We start from the raw sequence: 24,094 nt of genomic DNA on the forward strand, positions 1-24,094 counted from the left end.
CCACTCGGCACCCTGAGCAGTGCCGTGACCCGGTTCCGTATTCCATCGTCCTATTGCAAGGCAGCATTGGAGGGAGCGACGCGTACGTGAGTGAATGTGTGTGTGTGAGTGAGTGGATGATGAATGAGTGAGTGAGTGAGTGATTGAGTGAGTGATTGAGTGAGTGATTGAGTGAGTGATTGAGTGAGTGATTGAGTGAGTGATTGAGTGATTGAGTGAAGTGATTGAGTGAGTGATTGAGTGAGTGAGTGAGTGGGTGAGTGAGTGAGTGAGGCGTGTTGCCACCAGAGGGGTCCGTCAAGTCATTTTATTATTATGCCATGTGACGGAGTATTTGAAATGCACACAATCAATTCATTGCCAACATTCGAAGAGGCAACGCCCAGCCAGCACCACCACCCATTTTGGCATTGCATCCCATTCCATGCGCCCATTGCGTCCCATCCCATCCCATCCCGTCCTTGCACATCCCCAGCCAACCGAGACAGAGTCAGCGATTGCGACTTTGGCTCATCTTTGCACAGAAAGTGGCGTTTGGCATCAGAGAAGGGAAGTGTGAGCGTGTGCGTGTGCGTGTGCAGCAGCCTGCCAAGTTGTGTCAACCGAGTTGACCTTGAGTCCCTTTCTTTTTTTCTTTGTTTTTTTGTTGTTGTTGTTGCTCTTCGCAGACATTGACAGACACATTGACAGACACATTGACAGACACATTGACAGACACATCGACACGACACATCGACACCCTCGCTTCAACTTTGGCCCCCCTGTTGGATTCCCTGCTCGTGTTTTGCCCCTTTGCCTTGTCCTTGCCAGGCTCGCTCTCTCTGCCTGCCTGGGTTAAGTGGTTTAGCCCGGCGTCTGCGGGTGTGTCTCGACTCTCTGCCATCCCAGATCAACCACATCTGTCTGACGTTTGACTTTTTGGCCTGTTTTCTCATTTTCCCCTCCTCCCAACTCCCAACTAACTCCCAGCTGCCGTCTATATTTCTATCCGTTTCTCTCCTTCTATTCATCTGTACTGTATGGCCCTCGGTCTGTCGTCTGTCGCCTTTTCCTTTCTCTTTGTCTCTCCTCGTCTTCCTTGCGGCCTTCAAACTCGTGCATCCTCTCCTCTCTCTTCTCTCCCATGGTCTCCTCGGCCCTCGTTTTGACTTTGGACCTTGACAACTCCCCAATTTGCACTCCTTGGCTCGCGCGCCGTCAAGCCAGCACACTACTGCTGGGTCTCAATGACACTCAAACGTGGTCCTGCAAAGAGGGCGAGAAATCCCAAGCCCGACGCCTTTGAGCAGTTACCCGACGATGCCTCGGTTGACCAACTCGAAGCCGCTGCCGTCAATGTGTCCTTGGCAGAACTCGAGCACCGAGTTGCAGATGTGCGCGATTCGTGGGAGACGGAATCTTTTCTTGAGGAGCTGGCCAAGGGCAACTCTGAGCACAAGTGTAAGTCTTCTGTTCTCAACCGCAAGCCGTTTTCATCTCGGCTCATGACTTGGTTCATCGACTCTTGCATCGACCCAATGTGACTGACCTTTTCTCTAGCGCCCGACATTTGCACACCCGAGGAGTCCGCCAGACTTCGTCGGGAACTTCGAGACTATGGCCCCATCGTTTTCTGCAAGCGGACCGTAGATTGCGGTCGCTATACGGCCAAGAAGCTGCTGACCGCTTTTCAAGTATACTCTCCTGATTCTCTCGAGGGAAAATCAGAGGAATACTTTTCCCATCTCGTGTCGCTCGCCATAACAAGAGAGCTGTCAAAGCGAATCAAGCTGACCGACTACAACACCGTCGACGACGCCGTAGACCTCGTCCAGAAATCCAAAAACATCATCGTCATCACCGGCGCCGGCATTTCCACCTCTCTTGGCATCCCGGACTTCCGTTCCGAGGGCACCGGTCTGTACGCCAAGCTGGCGCATTTGGGCCTCAACGACCCCCAGGAGGTCTTCAACATTGACATCTTCAAGGACGACCCGTCCATTTTCTATTCCATAGCCAAGGATATCATACCCGCCACTGACCGCTACACCCCGACGCACAAGTTCATCACCATGCTCCACCAGCGCGGGAAACTCCTGACCAACTACTCTCAGAACATTGACAACCTCGAGGTCAAGGCCGGCGTTCCCAAGGACAAGCTCATCCAGTGCCACGGCTCCTTTGGAACAGCCACTTGCATCCAGTGCGGCTACAAGACCCACGGCGATGCCATCTTTCCGGACATCAGGGCCGGCAAGATCCCCCGGTGTCCAAGATGTCTCCAGTCCCTCAGCGTCAATGGCAAGACGACCAAGAGAAAGCGTTCCGCGGGGGCGGACAAACGCCGCGGCAGACGGTGGTCCGACGACGACGACGACGACGACGACGACGATGACGATGACGACTCGGGCTACGACATTCCCTCCGCCGGCGTCATGAAGCCAGACATCACCTTCTTCGGCGAGAAACTCCCCGATGAATTCTCCAAGCGCCTCACCGAACATGACCGCGACAAAGTCGACCTCGTCATCGTCATTGGCACATCCCTCAAGGTGACTCCCGTGTCCGAGGTCTCAAACTGGCTCTCCCCCAATGTGCCCCAGATCTACGTCTCCCGCCAGGCAGTCAACCACATCAACTTCGACATCGACCTCCTCGGCGACTGCGACGTCGTCGTCACCGAGCTCTGCCGCCGTCTGGGCTGGCCGCTCAGGCACGAAATGGTGCCCCCCAACCAAGTCATCACCGTGACTCCCGAAACGGGCTACAAGAACAGGCACGTCTTCGAGGCAGACGTGCCCCAAACGGACGGCGTCAAAAAGTCCCCCCGGGGCTGAAGTAAAGCGACCCTCCTCTACACAATAAAACAGTTGGGCTACATGTTTGAGTTTTTTTTTTTTTCCCTCCATAAACAGCATGGGCACGATGCCATGGAGGGATTCTCCGGGAGTCCTCGAGACGATTTCCAGGCGTTTCCGTGCTGATTGAGCGCCGCTTTTATTTTGTTTCTTTTTCATGTCTCGTGTCTTGTGTTTTGGACCCTGTCCATCGGCCCCCCTTTACGTTTACGAAGTCCATGTCGTTTTCCTTGGTACAGAGCTAGACTTTTCTTTTTCGTTTCACGTCGTCGGACATCACTGGAGGGGAGTAATCACTGGGTCACTGGGTCACTGGGTCACTGGGTCACTGGGTCACTGGGTCACTGGTTCTGGGAAACCAGACACACAACGGGCGGCGTGTCTACTGTCTTTTTCGCATCGTGAACTCTAGACGTGAGGATCATGCACGCGTCATGATTCGACGAGTCTGCAAATCTCTCCGATAATGTTTGACATTTGATCATGGTGCCGTGGTGATGTGGAAAAAAAATTAAAAAACATGTTGAGAGCGGCATGTAAGTTGACATGGGCCTGTATTCCGCCTACATACGTCCTACTCGAGCAATTGTATGAGCCTCCCCTCGGGCGCTTCTAAATTAGACTCTCGTACATATCCAGCCCTGAAGGCTTTTTCCCTCCCGCATTACTACCCACCTGCTGACCGGGAGCACCCAATGATGCTGCTGGTTTCTGAGCCGACACCCCCCAACTGCCTGGTGCGGGAGGCGGCTTGATACTAAACGAGGTGTTTGACGACGGCGAAGAACGAGCACCTGGCGGCGGGGGCAGCGAGAACGACGAGTCCCGCGAGTCGCCGCCGCCCAGGGAAGGCCGAGGAGCTTGTTGCCCCAGGGACACGCTGGACATGGATGCGTTCATGCTGCTGAAGCTGGAGCCTGACTGCACGTGTGCGGGTGTGTGGCTCGACGAGTTTGCGTAGTTTGGTGTTGACGACGCCCATGGGTTGGAGGTTGCGGCTGCCGTGGCGGACCAATTGATTGATGACGAGCTCTGCTGCGGAGCCTGTTGAAAGAATGATGGCTGTGAAGGCCGTGTCGGCTGCAGCGGTTTGCTGTATTGAGTCGACGACGGAGTGAGGGTGCCGAATCGCGCCAAATCCGGCGTTGTGGTGCGGAAACCAGGCTGACTGCCGGCCACGGCGGGCTGTGTTGTTGTCGAAGCGCTCGTGGGGGTTTGTGAGGACCACGAGAATGAAGGTGTTTTCGGCGTGCTGGACGAGCTCTTGATTGTGGTGGTGGTGGCCGGGGTCGTGGCAGACGGTGTCTGGTCCCAGGTAGGAAAGCCGTTGCTGCCGTTGGACGACGCTGAGACGACCCCTTTCCCCTTGACGAGAGCTTCAAAGTCATCCTCATTCCCGCCGGTGCCGCTGTCGAAAGTGGTGCCGGTGACGCCGCCGAATGCGAGCAAGTCTTCGTTGCGACCGGCGGTTCCTGCGTTAGACGTGCCTGACAGCTCTTGCAGCTTCTTGGTCTGTTCGTCTTCCACCCTCCTCGATAGGTTCTTGATCAGTTCCATGAATGTCTGGAACTGGCGCAGATCCAGCAGAGGTCCCAGACTCATGCTCCACAGAACGGGGAGAATGTCCATCGCCACGAAGTCAGCATCCGCATTCTCTCCCACGATGCGCAGCGCATTGAGTGCTGCCATCATGACGGCTGGCTCCTTGGTCTTGATGGCCTTGATTAGGGGATCAATCTTCTCCTGCATGGTATACTTGTCCAGTGCACTGGACGAGGATGTCTTCTTTTTGTCTTCAACCAGGCCGTTCAGACCGTCATCAGCGGCAGCATCCGTAGATCCACCGCAGAGGATGACAAAAGCTTGCAAGCCGCGGACCTTGATTGCCAGGCTGTTTGTCCTGCTGAATACCGCAGCTACCACGGGGAAGAGTTCATTCTTAATGGTGCTGAAGTCGAGGGCAGGGAGAACAGATGGCAATGTCCTCAGGGCAGCGTCTACGATTGACGGTGTGGGACACTCGATGGCGGCCAATATTACGGGAAGAATATCTTGACGAGTCGAATCAGTCAGTCAGAGAAAGAATCGTGGGAGAGAAAGTGAGCCATGCTTACCATCTTTGAACTCCTTTCCAGGAGAGTTATCTGCGGCGACTGACAGGTTTTCCAAAAACACCATTAGCCCTGCATCTCGGGCTGGGTCTTTTTCTTGGCCTTGTCTGGCATTGAACACAAATATCTCCTTCAAAGCCGGACGAACCTTGTCACCGAACGCTCGTCTAGCATGAGGCAGCAGGTCAATTATTTTGAAGACATTCTGGAGGATCACGGAAAGCAGATCTCTATCTTTGAGCTCCTCCAAAAGCGCAGGCAGAATTTTCTTCTCCATGACAGACTTGGGGAACGATGGCAGCACCTTGTTCAGGCCCCTCATAAACTGAGACTTCTCATTAGGGGTCTTGGCTGGGAAGGAATCCAGGAACCTGATTGTCGACACCAGAACGTTGTCAAAATACTCGGTTTCCTGGAATTCCCGGGCCGTCATCCGTTGAGCGGGTCGCCTGGTAATCAATCTGGGTAGCACGTGCTTTGTCAGGTCTTTTGGCAGTTCTCGCGACGCCAAAAAGCCGTTACTCGCCGAAGGTGTGGTGGATACTGATGAAAACAGCCTCTTGTACGAAGAGACACTGCCATGGCTGTCGAGAGGGGATTTGTGTGGCGAATTGTAGAGGGCGATGGAGAGAAGTCCGAGAGAGTACATATCGGCTGATGGGGTCAAGTTGTTGTCCATGACGAAGTCGGGAGATGTATAGTCGAGGTTAAGCTGAACAAGTCTTGGTAATCGAGGATCTAGGTTCAGCACTTCGCCCAAGCTTATGCCTTGAATTGACGTCGGCTTTGTTGAGTTGTCGGCCGGGCTGCAAAAGGAAAGACCGCCAAGTTTCCAGTCAGACTGTTTGGTCCATGTCAGCAGGTCGTTCACACACACAGGTTCGCGGGTTCCATCAGTTCACGGCAGCTTACCTTGGCATTGACAAGCACGGCATCTGGTGTCAAGTTGCAATGAACAAGACCAGCGTTTTCGTGCAAGAATTCTAGAGCCTGGCTAATTTGCAACAAGCCCTTTTGGATCTCGAGTTCGTCGATCTCAATCGTCCGCCCCCTTGTGACGCCACCACCCGCATCCTCGGTGACGGACCGGGTCGACCTCCCTCGCGGTCGTTCCTGGGCATCCTTCTCTTGTAGCACACTAGACAGGGACGCAGAGACGGCTTCAGTGACGAACTGCAAATTACCGTTCCTCAACTCCTCGACGGGCTCCACCAGCTCCAGAATGGACGGGTGCCGGAGCTTGGCCAGGTTGGAAGCTTCTTTCTTCAAGCGCTCAACCACTTCGTCCACAGAACGCTTGAGGCCGGAGGCGCCGGATCGGCCCATAGAATTGCCTTGCGACAATGTCCTCTTGTCGAAGACGAAGACGCTGTAGGCATTACCAGTGGACTTCCTGGTGGCATCGTAGATCTTCCATGGGCCGGCGGTGGACGTGGGACGCTCCGACGTGGAGTAGTTGGCGGTGATGTTGGTGGCAGATAAAGACTTGAGCGCTGAGGAGAACATGATGGAAATCACGGATGGTGCGGTTCACAGCCCCGTGATGTCATGTCGTCGAGGTGTGGTAGGGTCGGTAGGGTCGGTGGTGGTGGTTGGCGGCGGTTGACGGGCGGCGGTTGGGCTGCGAGAGAGAGGAGTCTGTACGTAGTGTGACGGCTAGTAGCGTCCAGACCTGGTGAAATCAGCGGGATAACGGTATTCGAGCGAGGTGAGCTGCAAAAGCGGGAATCCGTCGTGTGGTACTCCGTATGTTGGCAAGTTGCTCGCCCCGTTGGCGTGCCCGTGCCATGACTGACCTGGTCTGACAAAGACGCCTCACAACTGCCTACCCGGGACCGCTGCCAAGACCCAAACCGAAGCCGCCCCGGACCGGCGGCGCTTAGCTTCGGCAGCGAGCCGACAGCGTGGCAGCAGGGTGCTGCAGCGCAGCGTTGCTGTACGCACCTGGCGCCTGGTGGCCTGGCCCAGATGTCCGGTACCGGTACCGGGTCTCGACTCCGTAACCGCGACGAACCGTCGACCCTTGCTGAGGGAGGCCTTGGCCTGCCTGCCGCCCGGCTTCATTCTTGATTTTTTGGCGACAGATCGATCTACAGCATCCCCTCACGACAGTGCAACTGACATTGTGTGTGCTCCGTACATGTCTTGACCATTCCCCAGAGCCCTCCGCTACTGCATGCTCGCTCGGTCGGTCCAATTTAATCAACACCACCTGCCTTCACACGAGATCTCGGCCTCTGGCCCGCACCGTCACCGATGAGAGCCGTCACGTTGGCGCGCAGCGCCGTCTGCACCGCCGGCAGGTTCTCGCGGACGCTTCAAGCCGCTCGTCCTCTTCGCCTCTTCAGCATCAAGGCTGAAGCTGCTTCAGATTTTACGCGAAAGCCTCTTGACCCGAGCAGACTCTCCATCACTCGCGTCTCCAGCCCCAAGGCGCTGCGCAAGCCCGAAACCCTCGTCTTTGGACGCGAGTTCACCGGTATGTCTGGCCCGCGGATCTGTCCCCCCCCATTTTCCCCGACGTGCAAAGTAAACGACATGCTCGCTGGAGATTACAAATAGTCGTGTTGACAATTGCCGAATTATAGACCATATGCTTGCCGTCGAGTGGACTCAGGAAGACGGCTGGCTCGACCCTAGAATCACCCCATACCAGAACCTATCTCTAGACCCTGCCACCTGCGTCTTTCACTATGCCTTTGAGTGTTTCGAGGGAATGAAGGCCTACAAGGACAAGGACGGCAACGTCCGTCTGTTCCGGCCAGACATGAACATGGCCCGTCTCAACAAGTCCGCTGCCCGTATTGCTCTTCCCACTTTCGAGCCCACCAGCTTCATCGAGCTCATCAGCAGGCTCGTCAAGCTCGACTCGCGCTTCATCCCCAACCAACGTGGTTACTCACTCTACCTGCGACCCACCATGATTGGTACCCAGAAGACCCTCGGGGTTGGCCCCCCCGGCTCTGCGTTGCTCTATGTCATTGCCTCGCCCGTGGGGCCCTACTACCCTACCGGCTTCAAGGCCGTTTCGCTCGAGGCCACCGACTACGCTGTGCGAGCCTGGCCCGGCGGCGTTGGTGACAAGAAACTCGGCGCCAACTACGCCCCCTGCATCGTGCCCCAGCTACAGGCCGCCAGCCGCGGCTACCAACAGAATCTGTGGCTCTTTGGAGAAGAGGAATACGTCACCGAGGTCGGTACCATGAACATGTTCGTCGTCCTCAAGGACAAGTCCGACGGCCACAAGGAACTCGTCACCGCTCCTCTCGACGGCACCATCTTGGAGGGCGTCACCAGAGACTCTGTCCTTGCACTGGCTCGCGAGCGTCTCGTCCCCGAGGGCTGGAAGGTCACCGAGCGCAAGTACACCATGAACGAGCTCTACGAGGCTTCTCAGGAGGGTCGTCTGGTGGAGGCTTTTGGCGCCGGTACCGCTGCCATTGTCAGCCCCATCCGAACCATTGCCTGGAAGGGAAAGCACGTCGACTGCGGCTTGAAGGAGACGGAGGAGTCCGGCGAGACTGCCTTGCGTGTCAAGGAATGGATAGAAGCCATTCAGTATGGTGAGGAGGAGCATGACTGGAGCCTCAAGATTGCGTAATGTGAATCCTTCTGATAGAATAGAATAGAAGCTAGGCGCTCGGTGCACATGTACATAGGAGGTTTTGGACACCGTGTTTGGCAACTCGACAACATGTAAGACCACTTTTGCGCCCATCATGTCTGCACGAATATGACAACAGGTCAATTTTTTGGACCCGGGTACTCGATCATTTCGTAGAAACCGACAAACTGCGCGCGCACACACATCACACGAGTAACGTGGGCCTGTCATTTCATCGAAACGAGAAAAAAAAGTCTAATGCGTCGTACCATTGAAGGGGTTTATCTCTGGCCAAGAAACAACATGACAGCCGAAAAAAAAGAGAAAAAAGCAAACCCAGGCCTTGCACATGTACATGTGGGCGATTGACATCAAGTCGGCCGCCCATTCGCGCACTCAACAAACATAGCCGCCTCTGTCTATACCGCACTTCGTCGTCCTTTTGTCCCCCGATTATTCTTTCCCGTCTTTGCTGGGGTCCGGCAAAACACCCTCTGCTTCCAACCGCCGTCGAGCCTCCTCCAGGGCCCAGGTAGAGACGCTGCAATCCAGGTTAGCAACCAGAGTCCTTCCACACGATCGATGCTCCAAGAGGAACCGCATGACATGGACGACCAGAGACTCTGTCAGATCCGGTAATCCCGCCACCTTGGACTGGGGTTTCTCGGATCAATCTACAGTCGCACAAGCAGGCGGCGCGCTTGGCAGTACCTGCGTTCGGGGGACTTACGACGTGTCGGGCTTGAAGGCCAGAGCAACACCGGCAGCCAGCAGACTACCGCAGAACAGGTACATGGGCCATTCCCAACCCTCGGGCTCAGGCTTCTCGCCGGGCTTGATACCCCAGAGCCAGCCGGTTGGGGGTTCGAATTGTGACTCGCCGTGGCCGCCACCTTGTCGTCGGGAGGACGCGGAGAAGGGTCTCGCAGCGATGGGCTGGCGGGCGCAGCGCACCGCTCGCAGCGAAGCGACCGAGTGTCGAATAATTGCCATGTTTGGCCTGGCCCGGTTGCGTCTTGTGAAGGTGCGAACGGGCTGTCGTATCTGAGCAGTTGGTGATGCGAGATCGCGTCTTGACGTGGTCACCGGAGAGGAGGTTCGGTGGCCGGCGGGATCCAAACGGGGGTGATCACGTGACTCGCATGTCACTAGGTACACACCCCATCACCCCTCCCGATCCCGGCGGCACGTCACAGCCTGTGTTGAGAGCTTGCCGCTGACATCTGTATTCATGATCACTAGTCTTTCCTCTGTCTCTTAATTGAGCAAGTTTGAGGGTGTGTGTCGCGGCAGGCATGAGGAAGCTGCGACGTTTCAATGTCAACAATGTGTCCGCTGAACCGCCAAGATTTTAGCCAAGGACCCTGGACAAGTCGTCGAAGCGACCGAGGGGAAGCTTGCGCTGCATTTCTTCACACCAACCGCCGGATTTCGAGGGCGCAACTTTGGTGAACACCTGGGCGTTTCCGCTGCAATTCTATGGGCATCTTGCTGGGCAGACCGGTAATTTACCCATGGCCCAAGCAACTGGACGCCAGTATGTCGAGCGACAACCTAGATACGGAGGCTCAGGCCGGTAATGGTATCAGACGGCGCATCAAAGCCCGAGGCGACACTTCCGGAAGCTTAGAAAATCCACCGCCAATACAAGTCTCTTCGAGTAGGCCGATACCAAACAACCCTCGAGGCCGCGCCTGGAAAGAGATCGTGGCTCCGCCATGAGCATCCCTCAGATCGATCAGGTGCTGTTAGACGACGACGTGGATCAAGACACGTTTGGAGTCTCCGAGGTTCGAGAGGGGCTGTTCGAGGCTAAATTTCTTAAACCTCTGCGTCTTGATAGACAGATCTCTTGGAGCGTTCCAAAGCTACTTTACCGGCACAGTTTGACAAGTCAAATCCCTTGGCTCCCAAGCACTTCATTTCGCGACAGTGGCGTCAGTCAAATTCTCTTTTCCGCCGGGTAGCAACTGCGATGGAAGAAGTCCGACTGTTGAAGACGTTTTCGGCCTTCTTCATCGCCTATGTCAAGGTTTTGAAAGCAGATACGCTTTCAAAGTCTGCCTCGTCACATCCCTCCTGGCGGCGCCGTCGTACCTCTCTCAAAGCCATTCGTGGCGGGACTACTATCAGGTGTGGTGGGTGGCTGCGGTGAGCTGGGCAGTCATGCATCCACAAGTCGGTGGAAACATACAAGATCTCGTGACGAGGTCAGGCGTAGCTCTTCTGGGAGCAGCTTGGAGCGGGATAGGATACGCCGCTGGAGGCGGAAATCCGTACGTCACGGGCGTCTTTTCGGCTCTGTGCATGGCGCCCATGCTCCATCGATATACCATCGGTTCGCATCCAGTAGGTATTCCCCTCGGATGACCGCTCTGTCCTCGTCTCGACAGGCACCATTCAGCCATTCAGCGCTCGGGGCTCGTCGGCTGCCTCTCTTTCACCGTCGTCTCGCTCGGCTTACGAGCACACGGTGGAGGTTCGTCTCCCACAGCCTTTGCTGTCTTCAGCGGCCTCGCCTTTTTCGTCGGCACCGCCGTGCCGACCATGGTCAACTGGGTCCTCTGGCCGTTCGTGGCCCGTCGCGAACTGAGGCAGGCGCTCTCGTCGATGCTTTCTTCATGAGCATCCTGTACAGAAGTCAGCAAAGTCTCCAGCGACTGCACCCAGCGGCCACGCTAACTCAGTCCCCGACAGACGTCGTTGGCGGCTAGGTATATTTCAGCGACGGCAAGGGACCGCAGCCACGAGACGTACAGAGGTCTACAGTTTTTCGTATAATGAGAGCTTGACGGGCTGTGTGGCCCAACTTGAGGAACTAGAGAAGTATACCAAGCTGATAGTTGGTGAACAAGGGTGAGTCTGCTCTCGGCATTCATTCGTTCGGCATCTCCAGGCTAATCGAGTCACATCAGATTCGACGACGAATTCCAAGACGAGCATGAACGATTAGCCTGGAGATGCTGAACGAATGAATGCCGAGAGCAGACTGTGACGACAGCCACGAGGTACATGGTCATTGATAGCCAAGTTCTATTGTAGTAATCAGCTGATACCCCAAATATGTATACGCCAATCTAGCATGTTTCCTTATCCATGTGTTTGAATCAGTAAATAGCCCTGCTCCTAGACACCCACGTATGCGCCATTCGTCATTTCATTCAGGATATCCCTTGTGACCAGTTTCCCTTTCAAAAGTGCCCGCTGCCCAATCCTCGCCTTCTTTGGCGACGGTCGACGATTCTCCTTGCCTCCAGGGCTCGGCATGCCCTTCTTTGCCGCCTTGTTGGGGGATTTTGACTTTGGTGTCGGGGCGACGCTCATGGCTGTGCTTGGTTCTACAAAACGATGGCTTCCCAGGGCGTCTGCCGGCAAGTTGTATATCCAATCTCGATCCTCCATCAGGGAGATGAACTTGCTGAGCATGTTCTCCTTGCCGCTGTATTTCAAGGTGTTCATGCTTCCCACAACCAGAAGCTTCGTCTTGGCTCGCGTAAACGCGACGTTGATTCTCCTCCAGTCCTTGAGCAGGTCTCCAATGTTGCATGCTTCATTGCATCGAACAAGACTTAGAACGACGACTTCCTTGTCTCGTCCTTGGAATCGATCAGTGGTGTGCATCTCAACTCCTGCGCAGCCCTTCAGCTGGTCTTTCAAAAGGAACAGCTGGGCTCGGTAGTGAGTCATGACACCTACTTCGGACGCGGGCACCCCGACCGCAAGAAGGCTTTCTACCAATTGTGATACGAGTCGCACTTCTGCAGAGTTCACGATTCGCTTTCCTTGGGCCTCCTCTCTGACCAGAGGTCTAATTGTATCGGTGTTGACGAACCGAACTCGCGCCTCGCTGTCGAGGAGATCGTACAGCCAACATCGGGACGGGCCCGGTCCGGTGCAGAACGATCTGGGTGTCCCTGCATGCGCCAGTGAGGATGCGTTGAAGTGGACCTGGCCGAGAGCATTCATATTCGGAACATGGAGCTTCTTCCATCGTAGTGATTCTGTCCCACACCGCAGCTTCCCTTCATAGATCAGGGTATTGCTGAGCGTCATGATATCCTCGCACATTCGATACTGGTGCTCAAGGTTGACGACCGCCTCCGGGTGAGCATCTGAGAGCAGCTTAAACAAGCTTACATCAAGGCCACCTTCACGTGCGTCTTCGTTTCGCACAACCGGAGGTAGCTGGTTGTGGTCACCGACCAGGACGAATGAGCGTGCCATCCGAATAGGTCCCGCGCAAATGGGAAGTGTAATCTGTGACGCTTCGTCTACAATGCAGTAATCAAACGAGCGCTCTTGGAAGACCGGATGATTGATGCCTAAGCAAGTAGTAGCAACAATCGGCGTGCCGTGCCAAGCTTCCTTGATCTCGTCAAAAGTTTTCCTGGGCTGACCAGCAAGGTGCGCAAAGTCCTGGACCTCTGGATGAACTTTTGCCGGTGCTCCAAGACGCAGCACCGGAATCTTAGCCGTCTTGAGCTTCAACAAGATGTTATCCACCGCTGTGTGAGTGTGAGATGTGAGCAATACGGTCTTGCCCTGCGACACAAGTGCTCGAATGATGTGAGCGATTGTGGTCGTCTTGCCGGTACCAGGCATGCCAAGAACTAGGGAGTAGTCTTGTGTGCTCATGACTTTCTCGATGGCACGCCTCTGGTCGACGTTGAGGTTTTCCCCGTCTGCAACTGTGTACTGGGTTGGGACTGTCTTGAACCGAGGGGTGGCGAGGTCAACAATCAAACGCCGGATCTGAGCCGCTGCGGGTACGTCGTTTGCCATCATTTGCACCAGATTATTCCGTACAGTTGCCATGCCGTTGCTGAATTCGTCTTGGTCAAGTCGGTATCGAACAGGCGGCCCTCTGGTCTTGGATTGTCCCTGGCCTGAGGATTTTCCCTGTGTCACGTCCATGATGCTGGAAAATACTTGATTATCGACTTCATCAAATCCGGGTTGACGGGTTCTGGTGTTGTGCAGCCGCCTATCGACAGCAACGCTTATCCGTTGCTTGCGAGCAGAAGTAACGTATCCAATGGCCAATGCAAAATGGCCGTCTTCATCCGACACAACCACGGGCTCACCGGTCGTCAACTCTGACTCCATAAAGGAGAAGTCATGTTGTTGGTTTCGCTTTATAAATGTGTAATGAAAACGGTTGATGCGCGGATTCTGAGTGTCAACAGATGCGGACCCTTCCTCAATTATGACGTCAGAAAAACATCTCGACTTCTTCTCACGTTGAGTACTCGTCATTGTCCATAGCTCTCGCTTCGTCTTCTGGCTTTCCTTTTCTTCCATTGTGAGAAGATTTTCCCACTTCACAAAGAATTCTTGATGGGCTGGCATTAGGTGTCTGACAAGCTCGTCAAACTTCTCATGCATGCCACTAGATTCGCCATCTCCGTCATCGGCAAGGCGATGATAAGTAAAACAAGACGTTTTGGCGTAGCACTTTCCGCACATATGCTTGCTCTTCAGCATTGGCGGCAGCTGAACACTCCTCTCTCTGATGTAACAGGCTAGTTGGTTTCTTTGAAGAATCATGTGTCGCAGCTCGTGCTGGATCGCAGGGATACGCATCGTCTTCGACGTTTCCATGTAATAAAGAATTCCATAGGCGATATCGATATCATAGCGATCGGACAATAGGAGAGTATAAAGAGCGGTTTGGGCCATATGATTGCTGTTAGCATGCTTGCCGGTTTTGACTTCGAATGGAACTGTTAGGGTTCTTGTTTGTTTTCCATCGGACATGGCAACTTCGACGGTGGCATCTATGTTGCCTTTCAGTCCATACATAGGCGACCAGACATGCTCTTCGACATCGAGCAGCTTTGTGATCGCCATATTTGCTTTCTTCCCATTACGATCTTCCACAACCGCATCAGCCTGTGGCAGATTATTAGCCCCCATCGCCGAAACGAGATGGCACAAGCACGCAATTGGTCCATACCTGTGGCTTTGGCGTGACAAAGGCCTTTGCCCAGTAACTCAACTCGGTCATTTTTGATAGGAGATGCTCCTTGGCACTTGACAACCCAACTTTGATCGTGTACAAATCTTCGACATGATTGTCGATAATTTTATCAACTACGCGGTTTAGAAATGGCATACCCCACTGGTTTGCCATCAGGGCCTCCTGAAATATCTCATGAAGCATTGTGCCATAGACGAGGGGGGGGGAAGCTTCGCTGGTAGCCTTTACGCGGTCTTGCAGCACCGCTCGACGCATGCAGCCGAAAGAGTCCGCAACAACAGTGGATGATATGAGTTGATCGGGATGCAGTATCAAAAGATTCTGTGCATCGTCAACTATGCACTGGCCGCGTGCTGAAAAAGAGCCAATGACATGAACATAAGAATTTATGTGCGCAGGTGTGTCGAACCAAGCGCCCCGAAGATGCACTGTCCTGGTGACTTTAGAGTCATCGGCTTGAATGATGAGCATCTGATTCCATGTTAGCGAAAGTCGTCGTTTGAAGAAGGCAAGTCAACAAACCTTTTCCGGCCTTGTTACACCGTACTTATCGACGAAATCGCCGTCTAGAACACTTGTCACTAAGTATCGTTGAATTGTTTTTGCCTTCTGCCTTCTCTACCTTTATTTAGTAAATGGAACAGGGAAATGATTTCGCAACACTTTGACGTACACTTTCGGATGGCGCCTCCAGTTGTTGTATCGATTGGGTCGCGGCCAGTTCCACGGCATCGAAGTCGATATCACCATCCAAGTCGTTGCCAAACTCATCCACAGGACTCTCTTCAAGTTTCGTAGCCAGAGGGTGCTTTGACAGTCTCTTGGGCGTCGAGATTCCAGTTGCAGTTTGCCGTGATTGCATGATGTTGTCAAAAACGCCATCATACTCGTCCATGTCGCTGAGATCCTCGACCAGGTCCGCGTTGCTATGACCTTCCCCTTCAAGCTCTCTTCCGCCCGGCTGCCCTTGATCGATACTGTCCGGTAGTGGGGTGTTGGTGGTGCCTGTGGCTTGCATGCTGACTTCCAGTTCCATGAAAGCATCATCATCGAAGTCGTCGTCACCGTAATCGGAAGATGAAGCTAACGGATGAGCTGCTGTCTCCGCCCGACGCGGCGTCTCCTTTTTTTTCGGTGACAGCCTTCTTTTCTTTGGTGACGGCGATCTCATGAGCTGTTCTTGGGCCCGACTTGGGGGGGTTGGCTCGTTAATACTGCTCGTGACTGTGTCCAATAATGCTGTGACCAAGGACGATTTCGACGCTGCTTCCATCTCCCGCTGCTGGCTATTGCTTTGGCTCCCCGACTTTGATCTTTCTACTTTCCTTCTCTTTGGCCAATTCAAACCACAGCTTATTGCTCTCCGTAAGTTGGCATCGCCCCGGCGAGCAGACATGTGCCTCAATGATTTCGGCGACGACGAAATCATGAGCTGTGCTAGAGAAGGATTCACGGCCCCGTTAGGCGTGGTCATGGCTTCCGGGCCGTTCAGCGAATATCGGTCCCAGAGTTCCATGGTTGGATCGACGTGGGGTGATCGAAGGGCCGTCTTCAACTTGTCGACATTGACGGCGGGCAGGCTCCCTATATCAGTTGCCGGCGATGACAAGGGGGATGAGCTTCGAGCACGCTTTCTGCCCTTCCGGGGCATCATCGGAGACAAAGCTGCTGCATACAACGAGTCTTGCTGGTTATTCCACAGCAGCTTGTCGTTTGGGGAGATATCGACCTCGTTCTCCGCCGGAGCCGCATTCGGTTCAAGCAGATCTCTCCAGTTTAATCGAGTCACAGGTGTGACAGCATCCCCCGCAAGGCTAGCCCTTGCAGCCGCGATATTCTGGAGCTTGTTGGGCGTACCACTGGCCTCGCCCAAAGCAGAAGCTGGAGAATCATCATCTTCGACCGGTTTATACTGGAACCGGCTAAGCTTTCTCTTTGTTACATCGGAAACCGGCGGCAAAGGTCTTGGTCTTTGCGCCTGTAGATTGGCAGGGTGGCTGTGTGATCGTTGCCATGGACTGCGGTTCTAGCTCTCATGTCAGCAAACATCCAAGTTCGGCCTGTAAACACTGCAAAGTTGGCGATGTTACCTTTGACAAGCCTACACGCTCAGAGTATGATTTCTGAAGCGGCATCTTTGACAATGACCATTGACAATATAGGTCATTAGATACCCTTGAGCCCGCGGAAAGTCAGCAAGACGAATTGGCCATGCGGGGGTGCAACTGGGAACAGACAAAGCGTCGCCCTGGATATGGATGGCCGTTTGGAAGACGCGTCCTGCACTTTCCGGCCGCGTCCCGCCACGCCAAGCAACGCGATCCCTGTCAACCTATCGGAGTCGTCCGCATGGCAACCGCTACGGTGGTCCTCATCACGTGTCGCCTTGATCTTATCGATAAAGCTACCCAGATGCAAGCCGTTCTCTCGTGCGTCATCAGTCAGTCATCGTCGACCCGGTCGTCCAGTTACTCCAAAACGTAATCCGCCACGGGGTTCCTCGTGCGAACAACCGGCCACCGACTTCCCCCAATCCTCACATCCCCATCATGGAGAGGCCAAGCGACGGAGAGGCTAATCCGCAGCGCATGACGCGGGCAGAGTATACTCGCAACGTCCGCGCCGCCATGGAAGAACGGCGACACAGAGCCATGGTCAACCGGCAGCACTACCAGCCCCAGATTCACGAACAAATCCAGAGACTCTTCGCAGAGTACGAGGCCCCTTTCTACGCTAGGATGCGCGGCTTTGGCCGCACGCAAACGCTGGGCCTGGCCGAGTCCACGGTCCTGGGACTGGCCGCCGGCATAGACAGGAGCCTAAGCGACACGGAGACCAAGGCACTGACGGAGCATTTCCTCTCCAGCGTCCACAACATGCTGGCGTGGAAATGGGTCATGACCGGTCTAGCAGGGTACATGACCTACCGCGGCCGTCGAACACTGCGGTTCCCCTTCTTCAAGCCCGTCGTCACGGGCGGCCGATTCAACCCCGCCACGGGCGGCCCCCAAGTCCGCATCATGTGGCACACTGCTCGGTTCGCGGCGTACTACGGTGCGTTCTGGCTCATCGGAGAGCCCATCTTCCAGGGCGTCAACTTCCTGCGCCAGAGCTGGGCCATGGACAAAGACCCCAGGCTTGCCTCCCTCCTGCGGGGCGGGAAGAAGCAGGCTGGCGAGGTCCTCGGCGCCGTCCAGGACTCGGGTGGCCAGCAGTACGGAGATTCTTGGAGACCTGACTCACAACAAGAGTACTCGTCACCGCCCCAAATCGATGCCGGCTACCGGCAGCCCTCGCCGTCTACACAAACGCAGGAACAACAATCATGGACGTCGTTCCGCCGCCCCGGGTCAGATCGGCAGGGGCCCCAAGGAGGATGGGATGCGGCAGACGAGATTGGCGATGCGTCCCCCGTAGCACCGCCGTCCAGATCAAAATCTGAAGAGGCCCAATCCTACAGCGGCTCCGCATGGGACCGTGTACGACAGCAAGCTCAGTATTCGCCTCGACAGAGCCGACGGGACCAAAAGTCGTGGGAAGCTCCGCAAGGCAACAATAGCGGATGGGGTGGCGATGATGACACCAGTCCGCAGTATCGTAGCTCGAGGGATGACTACCCGTACTCCGGCATAGACGAAGAAAAGTCGTCAGCAAAGTCTCAGGCACAGAGAGAATTTGACGCGTTGGTGGAAAGGGAGAGGAAAGGCGCTGATCAAGAGCGTGGTACATGGGGCAGGACGTAGGCTGAATCATGAGTTAAATACAATTTGGACAAGAGGCGAATATCTCCTGCTGCCAATGCTTGGTGCTTTGAAGTGTACATTCAGGACTGTCCAATGTGGGACCCTTTTCAGAGTGTACATCACACATCTCACATGCCTGTGGCCGTTCATAACATCAGGGAAGGACATGAGAAAACCCTGGGTCAGTAAACTGAAGCAAATTCCATTGATCCTGACAGCTAAATCATGCAGGCCCCTAGCGTAAATATCCCATATTCAATATTGTAGCCCCTAAGACTGGACATCATCGTGGACCTCTACAGGTTCAACCTGATCATGGTCGTTCTTAACCGCGACTTCGAGAATACTCTCACCAGCAGTATTTGCCGCCAGAGTGAGATCTCTCTTTCTTTCTTCTGTTGTACGTTGTTCTACGTCTCCTTCTAAATCCGAGCGTTCGTCATTCGGTATCTCCGGCTCCTCGATCTTGGATATGCGTTCTGAGTCAGCAATCTCCTGTGTAGGCTCCGACTGCTCAGAGGCTTCCTTCGTACGATCTGGTTCCACTGTAGATGTCTCGGCTGGCTTCAGAACAGGTGACAGCGCCTCTGATTTTGTGTCCTCCTTGATAGGCCCGCCTTCCTCGCCGCCGAACGAACACTCCCCGTGCTCAGGATCGATAGACCACACCGTCTGAGTCGTGGAAAATGAGAGCACAGGAGCTGCGGGCTTCATCTCTGATGACGTTTCTGCAGTTGTGCTCTTGGCAGGCGCACGACGCTGAGGGCCACGTGCACGGCCCTTTCGTGCATCTGACAAAGGCACCTTTTCCTTATCGTCGACTGCTTCCTCTTCTTTGGGTTCTCCTTTCTTGACACCCTGTGGTCCCAGCTGGAGTCGTTTGTTCAGGTCACTCATGAATCCTGTTTGCAAAAGCGCAATCTTGCTACCGGCAGGTCGGCTGGGAACCGGTGGCTTGGGCTTTGATGCAGTACCATCCTTGGACTCCCCAGGCGAGCTCTTATTTGCTCGAGGAGGAACAGAAGGCTTAGGCTTGTCTGAAACAGGGGGGCGGGCTTTCACGGCATCATCTGCGCTGTTCTGCCTTCCCTTGGGTCGCTCGGGAACTACAGGTCGCTCGGGGGAAATTTCAGCCTCCTTTGCTGTTTCAGCTGGGATATCCGGCTTGGTTTGCTCAACTGGCGAGGCAGAAACCTCGGCTTCGTGAATGTGGCTGTCGGGGGCATCCTCCCAAATGTCTCTACTGGGAAAACGCCTACTCAAGCCAGAGCTTGGACGCGCCTCAGTGTGCAAGTGAGGCTGATGGGAGACCCAGCTCGGTCTCGGATCCTGCAATGGCAAGAAGTTATTGCCACGCTGATTGGCTTCCTTCTCCGCCAGCTCTTCTTGATACTGAGCGAAGGCTTGCGCTGGCGTGATAGGCCGATCACCAAGCTGCGCGGATGAGCGTCGTCTCTCTGGCCCGGTCACGTCGGGCGTTGACACTTCAGTAGTGTAGTGCACGCTATTCGGGGCATCTTCCCAGATGTCCTTGCTTGGGAAGTGTCGGCGATCACAATTCTCATCAGCCAGTTCCTGCTTGTCGGTCGCCGTCTCTCCCTTCGCGTCTTCCGGGAAGAGGGGATCGTATTCTTCCACATCTTCCAGAGGAGTATGTTTGACCTCCTGTTGCTGAGATTGATAGCGTTGCACCCGAGGACGGCTTGGGGGACGGCTTGGGGGATCTTCTCCATCGAGCGAGCTACCATGGCGTTCCAAATGCGGACGAATGGCAGGTTGGTGTACACGACGGCTGGGATCCTTCTTCAGTTCATCCGAAGCCAGAATGGGAGCAGTGTAGTCTTCAGCTTCTTCATCCACCTTGCCCCCTCCATAAGAATAGAATTCAGGGTTCTTGCCGTCATCGACATGGATGGCATTGTCCTCCGCGGCTGTTGCATGCTGGGAGGAAGAGCTGGACTCACGACCTTCTCCCAAAACCGCGGATGTAGGTCGAGAAGACGACATGCGGGAGGCATACTTCTCGCTGGCCTCAAAAGCACAATCATCAGTAGGAGTGCCACGAAGCTCGGCCAAGGCTATTTTTGACAAGTTAACAACGACTGATGTTAGTCTGTCCAAGCAAAGCAGTGCACATACCGGTCTTCGCATGATGATTGGCCGTATCTCTGACAAGTCTATTCAAATCAGAACTGCTCATTGCAAAATCGTTGTGGCGTTCGTGTCGAGGAGTGTGCTGCTCTCGTTCAAGTGCCTCAGGATGTTTCTGATAATAAGCCTGTTCCAGCTTGTCCTGAGGCACAACTCCATGGCCATGGAGACCATAACTGCCGGGAGGCAAGCCACGGCCGCTTAGCCTTCGGCTGTGGTGCTTCTTGGAGTTTTCAGGACCCGGTGACGGGGCTTGCACGTCTCCGAGGTGCTTGTTCATAGGGACGCGTTGGCCGATTTCGGGAATTCCGTGCTCGTCGTCCGTGTGATTACCAAGGTCGCTGTAAGCCGAGATGCTACTCTCAGGACGCTTTCTCGTGGAGCCACGAGAAACGGCCCTGTCTTCGCTGTTGCTAGGCTGGCCAATTCCAAAGGAAGCGGCCTTGTCTGAGTCGGTACGCGTAACAGCCATGACCTGCTTCTTGGCGCTCTGGGCAGGAAGAGACGGCTTGGGCGCGTGAAGGTGCAGGCCCTCGGCTACAGATCGAGTCTGTTCGGGAGGATGGGGTCGAGTCTGTTCGGGAGGATGGGGTCGAGTCTCCTCCTCTTGCAACTCGGCGGCCACAGCACTATACTCCATGCCCTCTTCCCCAACAGAGGGCATGTCGACACTGTTAGCCCGCTCAACGGGGTCCTGGGCGTGCTCCTTTTGCGCATAGTGCTTGCCGAATCGATCATCAACAGGTACGGAGGGGATGCCGGCTGTGAGCGGAGACTGTGCAAAGCGATGGCCGCCGGGCGAAATGGGTCGATCGAGGCGCTTGTTGACGGGACGAGGAGGCACCGGAGGCATGAGGTGAGTAGGAGCTTCTTTGCCCGAAGATCTACTGGGGCGAGGCGGTACAACAGGCGTCTGCGCCATTTGGGCTGCTGACATTCTTCCTCGTGCGGGCGAAATGGGTCAATGTGTGTGCCGAGGCGTATTGATGGAGAAGAGGAGGCTCGCCAATCGACGATCGGAAAAGGCCAATGAGGCGTATGCAGATATGAATAGAAATGGCAGACTGAGAAGTCTTTAGAGAGAACATGCCTGTTGACAAGGGATAGATTAGTGTTTGAATCAGGATGTTGCGGTCAAGACTCAGGAGCCATCAATCAATCAGTTGGGCGGCTTGGTGACTGATAAAGCGCCCCGACGCCAATGTGACGCAAGATAAGCAAAGCCGCCGCCAGGTACCGAGAGGCGCCGCCCCGACAAAGAATGCCAAAGCTCAGACTCTGGTTCATTGACTTTGGCAGAGGAGACGGAGACTGATGCTCTGTTCGGCGACGGGCTGTGCCATGATGCCATCCAGGGCCAGGCGGCCAGCCAAAGTCTCACGACGACGGACAAGCCGCAATCCGCCCGCAAGGACGAGGAGAAGAAGGGAGTGACGCCTCTCAGGCCAATGACGGAAGACTTGTTTGTGATGACTGATGACTGCGAGTTGGGACCGGGGACGACGACGTACAAGCAGCTGTGCAATTGATGGTTTCGGGACGGTATGAGATACCGGACAAAGAGTTGTCGCTACAACATGCAGTCCCTCCTATAACGCCGAGGGCTTTGAATTGAGTCACAGGGGAAAGGGGAAGCGGGAACAAGAGTTGGAGTCCCTAGCTCGAAGGCGTTGGGACTCGACGGCCGCGACGATTGTCCGTGTAAGCCAAGCAAGTCCCTGGGCTTCCTTCGTCACCAGACCAGGAGCCGATCCGTCTGCCGTGCCAATCACGCAAGTCTGCACGGTGCGTTGAGGGAGGCAACGAGGCCCAGCGTCCAGACCAACCTTCCGGCCGTTGCATTGCGCCCCGGCCGCGGGAGGGACGGTCTGAGACTGGGCTCTCGGACTGCTGTCAATCAACCCTCGAGCACTGCGTTGACAGTCTCCATCAGCACGGTACTATTTACGGCGGCCGGCTGAGAGCAAGAAAAAAAAAGAAGTGAATAAATCAGTGTTCGCCGGCTCCCTCCCAAACTCGACGAAAGACTGATTGGAATCCCGCCAGCGAGCACGGAGTACTCCGGACGGACGCAGCGGTTGAGCAGTCCCCTGACCACGAGGGTACACAGTGCGGCGTCTCCACCCCTCGATCCCCACCTGCAGATCCACCGTCGCAGCAGGGCCAGCGCCGTAGCTGCAAGCGGTCGGTCCCTCGACCAAACAGTCCCAAGACAAGTCTGCTGACCACGGTCCATGAAGGCTTTCTTTTTTACGGGCCAGGGACGTGCATTCACTTACAATGTTGACGGTATCCCGTCCCCGGCTCTACACGGTACCCGTAGGCGTGTTCAGCTGCAACCTCTAAATATGGAGGGCCATTCGGAAGAAAACGTGACGCCGTGCAACGCTGCTGTAGCGCCAGAGCCTCGTCGGCTCCGGGACGTGGGCAAATGGTAAGAGTCTACACGGAGCGCCGTGCCGTACCTGCCTCCTTTCGCCAGCGTTTGTCCGGAGGCCGGCGCCATCACAGGCGAACGCCAGCGCAGTCACTGCACTGTGCCGGTTGCCCCTCGTGGCGCGGCGGGGTACTGCGCTAACGGTCTCGTCATTTTGCCCCAGACTAGCCAAGGCGCATTACTAGGGGTTCATGTTTTATTTATTTATTTATCTATTGATGGGATCTCGATTCTCGATCGACCAAGGCAAATAGACGCACCGCACCGCAACGCATTGCATCACATCACATCATAGCCCCCATGTTCCCTGATTGGCGTCGGGTGCGGTTCCCTTGCCCGCTCGCTCTGCGTCCAGACAGAATCGCGAGCCTCCCTCTGCGGGATGAAGTTGCCCTGATTCTTATTCATTGATGTTTTGGATTCCAACCGTTGGTACAAGCCAACCCAAACCGAGGCAAGCCAAAGGGACGCCGATCAAGGCTGTCGACAGACTCTGTGTTTTTCAGGATGGACAGGACACGCCACCGATAATACACTTCGCTGTTTGAACCAACCAACGCTGTTGCTTTCGGCAGGAGTGTCGTTTCCAATAGAGCTTGATTCCATATGACGACAGCATTGGTCATCACGTCAATCTTCTCTTGGTGCTGCGGCATCGTCAATAACTAAAAGGCTGCCTGGCCTGCACCAAGAAGACCCACAAGAGCTCTTTCGCTGCTTCAGCTCATGTGAAAGCTGGTGCCTCCATCTTGTAGGCGTCGTTCTCATATTCCGCTCAGGTAGGTTTTCGGCTGCTCGAAATACTTCAGACATACTCGCGGGCCGTCATCATCATCTTGGCCGGTTCAGGGCAACTAGACGTCGACTAATGGCGATTTTTTTTCCCTCTATCATTTCATGAAAGCAAAGGCCGTGCTACCTAGTTATATAACCTTAGGGTAAATGAACAACAGGGCTACGAATTCGTCCGAAACCACGCCAAGGCTCGCCAATAGCCTTCATGAAGAAATCAACAAAGTCCGATTCTGCTGGCGCAGACACAGCCAACATCAAGCAAGCAAATATCACCCTGGACGCCAAACAGTCCTGGTCGGTATCCAGCCCATCATCCTGGGGTACCAAGCGAGGCATGATTCATATGAATAGGTCAAATCCACATCGTCTCCCAAGCATGCCCTTGTTCTGCTTCTTGGCCAACCTCTCCGACGCCGCCCTCGTCACCGAACACATA

General features: G+C 55.0%; 7 protein-coding genes across 7 annotated transcripts; 3 read left to right on the forward strand and 4 right to left on the reverse strand.

Annotated features, from left to right (window-relative positions):
* Positions 1–1,226: 1,226 nt before the first annotated feature.
* MAM_02820 (NAD-dependent histone deacetylase, silent information regulator Sir2) lies at positions 1,227–2,816 on the forward strand (the record flags this gene model as incomplete). The annotated part of the gene is made up of 2 exons (XM_040821619.1): positions 1,227–1,440; positions 1,540–2,816. The coding sequence occupies 2 exons, from the start codon at positions 1,227–1,229 to the stop codon at positions 2,814–2,816; spliced, it is 1,491 nt and encodes a 496-aa protein (XP_040680188.1).
* Positions 2,817–3,449: 633 nt separating this feature from the next.
* Positions 3,450–6,454, reverse strand: MAM_02821 (protein kinase domain-containing protein ppk32; the record flags this gene model as incomplete). Its single annotated transcript, XM_040821620.1, has 3 exons — positions 3,450–4,888; positions 4,952–5,789; positions 5,861–6,454. 3 exons carry the CDS (start codon positions 6,452–6,454, stop codon positions 3,450–3,452), a joined length of 2,871 nt encoding a protein of 956 aa, XP_040680189.1.
* Positions 6,455–7,204: 750 nt separating this feature from the next.
* MAM_02822 (branched-chain amino acid aminotransferase, cytosolic) lies at positions 7,205–8,549 on the forward strand (the record flags this gene model as incomplete). Its single annotated transcript, XM_040821621.1, has 2 exons — positions 7,205–7,427; positions 7,537–8,549. 2 exons carry the CDS (start codon positions 7,205–7,207, stop codon positions 8,547–8,549), a joined length of 1,236 nt encoding a protein of 411 aa, XP_040680190.1.
* Positions 8,550–9,005: 456 nt separating this feature from the next.
* MAM_02823 (NADH:ubiquinone oxidoreductase 11.6kD subunit) lies at positions 9,006–9,545 on the reverse strand (the record flags this gene model as incomplete). The annotated part of the gene is made up of 2 exons (XM_040821622.1): positions 9,006–9,093; positions 9,283–9,545. The coding sequence occupies 2 exons, from the start codon at positions 9,543–9,545 to the stop codon at positions 9,006–9,008; spliced, it is 351 nt and encodes a 116-aa protein (XP_040680191.1).
* A 2,133-nt stretch (positions 9,546–11,678) lies between these two features.
* Positions 11,679–16,667, reverse strand: MAM_02824 (DNA replication factor Dna2; the record flags this gene model as incomplete). Its single annotated transcript, XM_040821623.1, has 4 exons — positions 11,679–14,444; positions 14,509–15,003; positions 15,206–16,558; positions 16,623–16,667. 4 exons carry the CDS (start codon positions 16,665–16,667, stop codon positions 11,679–11,681), a joined length of 4,659 nt encoding a protein of 1,552 aa, XP_040680192.1.
* Positions 16,668–17,081: 414 nt separating this feature from the next.
* On the forward strand, positions 17,082–18,275 carry MAM_02825 (uncharacterized protein; the record flags this gene model as incomplete). The annotated part of the gene is made up of 1 exon (XM_040821624.1): positions 17,082–18,275. One exon carries the CDS (start codon positions 17,082–17,084, stop codon positions 18,273–18,275), a length of 1,194 nt encoding a protein of 397 aa, XP_040680193.1.
* A 270-nt stretch (positions 18,276–18,545) lies between these two features.
* Positions 18,546–21,348, reverse strand: MAM_02826 (uncharacterized protein; the record flags this gene model as incomplete). The annotated part of the gene is made up of 2 exons (XM_040821625.1): positions 18,546–20,353; positions 20,415–21,348. The coding sequence occupies 2 exons, from the start codon at positions 21,346–21,348 to the stop codon at positions 18,546–18,548; spliced, it is 2,742 nt and encodes a 913-aa protein (XP_040680194.1).
* Positions 21,349–24,094: the final 2,746 nt, after the last annotated feature.

This window comes from Metarhizium album (assembly GCF_000804445.1).
Source record: "Metarhizium album ARSEF 1941 chromosome Unknown scaffold_5, whole genome shotgun sequence".
Taxonomy (NCBI): domain Eukaryota; kingdom Fungi; phylum Ascomycota; class Sordariomycetes; order Hypocreales; family Clavicipitaceae; genus Metarhizium; species Metarhizium album.